Genomic DNA, 6,000 nt, shown 5'->3' with positions numbered 1-6,000 from the left:
GCACCTTCCCTGCTATTGGTGGGTATCAGTTGCAGACTACAGCAGCTCCTGGTGCCATCCCTGGGAAGGTCTGGTGACACATGACACTGCTAGGCACATCCAGACCGATGACCTGTATTCTGCCCCGCCATTGTCTTTTTTTACCTGAATGGCCAGGCTACACAACAAAGTAGCAGTTACATTGAATAACACTGACGGTCAAGTCACAACACTGTTGCTATGACACCTTCCAACTTCACTTACTGGGAAGGTTTATCGGAGCTCTGATACAATATATCAGCTGAAACAGGAAACATTTTACATCCAAATGGACAAAGCTGTAGGCTTTTTTTCAGAAATGAGTTTGATGGTGGCTGTAAGCATTGCTCCTTAAGGCCCACTGGCCTTCCAGAACATAGCTGGGTATCTGTCATCCTGGGGTATCACCAGCCACTGGATATCAGGACTAGCACTAGCGTTTATTCATATGCTCTGATACCATCCTTATAAATGTTTTTAAAAATCAAAGATGAAGAAATTAAATGAGCAAAGCTACTTACACTAAGATTAAATCAGGGTAACTCTCTTCCTTGTCAAGTTGACTTGTCAATTTCTGACAAAGCCATATCACAAACCTTTCTTGATGACCATAGTGGCTTTCACAACTGCTTTTCATTCCAAAATCCTCCATGGGTCAAACTAGCAGTCATCTGCTTGAAGCCTATCCTCTTCCCTTTTTACCCAGGAACTAGGTTAGCCCTGCCTTTTAACTGAAATTGGCATCACTTTCTCAAGATGTCAACATCTCTTCTATTTGCATTCCAGAGACAATACCAGTTCTAGAAAAAAAAAAAAAGAGGTTAGCCTTTGACAATCTTTCTCCTACCTTCCCCTTCCAATAATAAATGTAACTAATATTCCAGCTGGAGAAGTTATCTACAAATCAGAGAGCAAGGATTGAAGCAACTCCCTTTCCATACCCAAAAATTAATGTGAAATAGTGCTCTGTATCTGCACCAGTAACATTTGGTACAGAAAGGGTCATGAACAGCATACTACTTCTGACAGTTTTATTGGTCACAGGCAATGTTACAAAGCAGTTACATTGAATAATGCTGTCACAGTCCTATCATAATGTGAGGTTGCTACAACACATTTGGATTTCACACAGTGAAACTATTTTAGGAAAAAGAAAATCATACTCATAACATAAGATCAAGAAAATATATTTGGTTAAAAGAAAAATGGTCCCAGAATTTCAGCCCACTCAAACTGAAGTTAATGGAAAAGCTTCCTCTGACTTCAGCAGGCTCTGAATCCAGCCTCCAACATGCCCTGACCAAGCTGTAAGGTAAAATGTCTCTCTGCTCAGTCACAGGCTCTTCCTTCTTCTGACATACTTGTGCGTGCTGTGTTTTCTTCTTTTTAAGTGAGAACACAAATGTGTAATTGACTATGCCAAATTTCATACATAACAGAGTCAATGTTGGGTCATTTAGAGAGTGGGAGAATTACAAAGGTAATAGCATGTGTACTGGAAAAGCAGGGAATTCCTACACTCCTGAGTGCCTGTAGCAGCTGTTTGTGTAGCCTGAAAGTTTCCAAGAAAGCTCATTACATGGTTCTTCAGAGTTTGCATCTCTGACATCGTCTCCGCATTCAAAAATGCGATTTCAAAACCACAGCTGACAAAATCATGTACCAAACTAAGAAACACATCTTTGCTTCAATAAAGTGAAATCTTTTAATCAAATTCAAGTTCAGTTTGAAATAAGATAATTATTTCTAGGAGCTCAGAAATATCCCTGAATCAATTTCTTTTCGTTTACAGGTGACTTGATGCATCCTATACCGTTCTGAGGATGCACGTACAACATGCAAATTGTGCATCTAATTCGCCGCTGGTGTTGGAGCCACCAGAGGGCACCGACACGCCAAGGCTTCCCAGCCCACAGAATTCCTGTAGCCAGGAGTCTTTTCCGTGCAGTGGAAGTTTTAGTTACCGGTCTTACTAACCAAACTACAGCTTCTTGCACCATAATGCTGCATTATTTTATGAGACCCAAAACTCAGACTGTAATTCACGTTTCAAGGAAAACTGCAATGAGAAGTGCTGTTGTTCAGATTTCAATGGTCACAAAGAATGTAGTTCTTTACCAGAACTGTATTTGCTAATCATCTGTATTTTTAAAGTAGCATATTGATCATAACCCATGCTTTATGAATTTCTCCCTCTCCAGTGCATATCAAAGATAACATTTGTGTTCATGTCTCAGACTATGATGACCAAACGCTGTTAGCATAATAATGGACAAGGCTCTACCACATCCAAGTGGTAATGACAGGAGCTGCCATCCTATGTCACAAGCATAGTCCATCAGGAGTCCCTGAGATACAAATATGGCACCCACTCTCCTCCCTACTGGCATTTTGGTCAAGAGTTCTCAATAAATGTTCCAGCTTATTTTAAAAAAAAATGTTTTCATTAATTAAAAACAGTCTATTTACAAATCAGTTGTGAAATGGATAATAACATTCCATAGGAAAAATCAAACTGACTCAAAAGTTGGTAAATACGTTTTTAACTGTAAAATCTCAGATACTGGCTGGTTTCTGTCTTGATAGAAGCTAAGTCCCGTAATTAATTCTATATCTCTGATCCGAGCTGTATGAAATTTCATTCTCTCTTCAACCCACATGGACTCAGACTTGCCATCCTATTGGGACAGAGGAGGAAAAAAAAAAAAAAGGGTTGTAAAAATTTTTCCTGATATACATTTAAACTATTAACAAAAGAAATGTTGATGTTTTATAAAGACAGAAAGCAGTAACTGTTGGCAAACGTCTAACAAACAGAGTGTGCAGGATTATAAAAATTTAGAAGCTTGTCTGAATTCAGTACTTGCTGTTACTTCCTCAAGTATACAAAACTTGCAGCTACACCAGATCTATCCACCATCTCTTTGATAAAGCCATTTCTGAGAGTTGTGCCTGACTTGAGTAGTGACTTCTGTAACCCCTTGCTGCAGGATAGGTCTATACACTTTCCACACTTCTTTTCTCGTGTATATGGAGTGGAGCTATGCACGTTCCCATCACAATACCGAGGTACCTGAACTAGAAGCAACCAGTACTCTTCAGGAACATCTGTGTTTTCTTCTGGGAATGCATATGCCTTTGCACTGACCTTTCGTTGTGGGTGACTCCCCCTAGAAGCTCTCTATCCTTCTCAGCTGTTGACTGGATAGTTGTATTACAGAAGTCTATGTATATATCACACTGATGGTCTCAGTATACTCTGACTTCACCCTGCTAGCTCAAAGTTTTGCTCGTTGACCAGGGAACTTTTATTTTCACATCTGATCATACACAGAGACTTTAACATCATTCTGTCTACAAAAATATTGTCTTCTCTCTCAAGATGATCATGATAGGCTGTACCATTCTTACAGGCTTTAAGTAGTTAATCACCATATGCAACCAAAACAAGCTCAAGCTTGACTTCAGATGTTCAGGGGGACTGAAGAGACTACTTACTGCACAGCTTTCACTGTTGTCTTCTCTGTGAGGTACAATGAAAGACAAGGCATCTAGAGACCCTTCACACTCTAGAGGAGTTTCAGAAGTATTTTTACAGCTAGTCAGCACAATGAAGAAGTGGGATGGAACTAGAACTTCTGAATTACCAGGGTATCTGAAAAACAAAAAGATCTTTCTCTAAATCCACCAAATCATACTTGCACAAAGAACAAATGACAGCAATCAGCTGTATTCTGGCATATCAATTTTAGCAATTCACCTATTTTTCCCAAAGAAAGGTTAGATCTGGAAGGAAAACTCCATATTACTATTCTGCAAATCAAGTTTGTCTTGTAGGCTGATTTAAGTAACAAGTTTGATGAGATATGACAAACTGATTTGTCATAAAAATGTGTAAAACTGAAGAGCTGATGAAGAGTTCAGCTCAAGCCCATCCGCCTGCTGGCTTGAACCAATTTTGCTAAGTAGCATAACTCACAACTTGTAGTGGAACACTGCCAGCTCAGGAAGTGTCAACCATGCCACTAGGGATAAGTCCTTGCCTCATCCTCTCCTAGAGGCAATGTCCTAAGTTTTCAGGCTCGCAGACATTCTTGTACATGAAACAGCTTCTCTTACACTTCACCTTCAGGTTTTAGGATGACACATTTTGGAGGTGCATTTTCTTTTTGTACTTGTTGCTTCTTTTTTAGCTTTACTTTTCTGCATCTGCTTAGAGCCATTTGTCTGTCTCTCTGAACTGATATAACCTGACAAGGGCCCATCTCCACAAGATTTCTTTCAAAAGAGAGATACTTGTTAGACCACTTTTGATACTTTCAGACCACTAATGGAAGGAAGAAACATAGGATTAGAATGGGAAATGTTCTCACCTTTTCAACTTTTCTGGGGTATCATAGAGCCCATCAGAATCATAATCAAACACAGGACCACTGACTACATTGACACCATTCCTGGCTGCAGCATGTTCAGGTAGCAGGTATTGATGGAAGTAGTTCCATAACACTGAAACACAGTAATAGAAGAGTGAAATAATCTCCAAGATAGAAGCTGCTAATACAACCCCACAGAGTATTCAGTGGAGTGTAAACTGACATATAAGCTAGGAAAATAATAAATTCTATAGGTGTTTAGTTTATGAAGGTTGTATCTAACTGGGCAGCAGCATGGACTGCAGTATCTCCTGGTGTTGTGGTTTCACAGTCACCCTACCCACAAACCTGACTGAGGTATAGTGGTGCTGCTCCCTTGTGGCCTTGGCTTTTTCCTTGGAAACCAAATCATGGAGAGACTAGAGGAGGAAAGGCCAGAGAAGACCATGCCCACCTGTGTCTTGCCTCACTATCAAGCTGGCTTGGCTAGCTTGTACACCCACGCCTATAAGCTGGTAAGTATCTAACCTATATAATATTTTGAATTACAATTAACAGTTGAACAATATTCCATTACAAAACAGAATATCTCTTTTGTCCAGAAGTGCCTTCTTTTTCACCCCAGGATAATGCTTTCTCTCTCTCAGCCAGCCATCTCGTGTTCCTTCTCTCCCAGGAAAGCCCAGGTCTTCATAACTTTTCTACTAGAGACATGAATATTTTCGCGTTTCCTTAGTAACTGAGAGCATAAAATGCAACTTAATATAACTCCCGTAACTACATATGGTATCTGGATTCTCTAGAACAGATTTGATATAAACCCCTGCTTAGGTGCATAGGAAAACGCAAAAAAATGTTCGAGATCAAATGGAGACACACTGTGTTCCCATGTAATGAGCCAGTTGATTAGGAATCATTAGCTCACGACAGTGGGCCTTTTTAACAAGGATGATAATCCTACTTCAAGGAACTTTTCACTGAGGTATACAGTCGCAAGAAGTCTCATTTAACAGAGGCAGCTTAACCAGAGAACATTTGCATGGCTTGGAAGTAATCAAAAAAATCAGCAGTTTTTCTTATATTCAACTGTGCACATAAAATGTGCATACAAATAAAATACCTTTAAATGCAGGATACATTGGCACAATGTTGCTGGTAAGCAAAGCATCATAGTGAAGGTTCTTTGCATCTGTCATAAAATCTGAAGCAGAAAAAGGCAATTAATTACTTGGATTTGTTACTTGAAACTTGCATTCTCAAAACATTAAGATGGAGCTGACCTAACTTCACTTTCCAAACCTGATGTGGGTCTAAGTGCTAACTTCAGTACATACTGGATTCCACCTAAAATAAATTATCTTAGTAGCAGCAGCAATTTCACTTCTGAGATATACAGTTGGTGAATTTTTGTGGGATTTAAAAATATCCGAATAGGTTTCTGAATTGTGGGGAAGGGAATAAAATTCACAATCACCAGACCAACCACCCTGACTGCAGAATCTATGCCTAAAGATAGGAACTCTACTGGAACTCTGCAAATTACGTTTGACGCAGATGTTTAAATAACCTACTACTTGGTACTCTACATGGTAAAGAGAAAAGGCTTCCA

The 6,000-nt window shown here is 39.5% G+C and overlaps 1 protein-coding gene across 3 annotated transcripts in view; it reads right to left on the bottom strand.

The window, feature by feature from the left end:
- Window positions 1–1,035: 1,035 nt before the first annotated feature.
- ENPP1 (ectonucleotide pyrophosphatase/phosphodiesterase 1) overlaps window positions 1,036–6,000 on the bottom strand; it is a 54,431-nt gene continuing 49,466 nt past the window's right edge. For all 3 annotated transcript variants that reach the window (XM_027632330.1, XM_027632335.1, XM_027632342.1), the window contains 4 exons: window positions 5,512–5,592; window positions 4,392–4,524; window positions 3,517–3,673; window positions 1,036–2,696 (listed from right to left, as the gene is read on the bottom strand). In XM_027632330.1, coding sequence (XP_027488131.1) covers window positions 2,529–2,696; window positions 3,517–3,673; window positions 4,392–4,524; window positions 5,512–5,592 — 539 coding nt within the window. In that variant the 3' untranslated portion in view covers window positions 1,036–2,528. The remainder of the gene's footprint in view (window positions 2,697–3,516; window positions 3,674–4,391; window positions 4,525–5,511; window positions 5,593–6,000) is intronic.

Source organism: Corapipo altera, unplaced genomic scaffold, assembly GCF_003945725.1.
Source record: "Corapipo altera isolate COAL_440 unplaced genomic scaffold, ASM394572v1 2b, whole genome shotgun sequence".
Classification (NCBI taxonomy): domain Eukaryota; kingdom Metazoa; phylum Chordata; class Aves; order Passeriformes; family Pipridae; genus Corapipo; species Corapipo altera.
The sequence above is the reverse complement of the archived record's forward strand: the minus strand, read 5'-3'. Positions and strand labels throughout refer to the sequence as shown.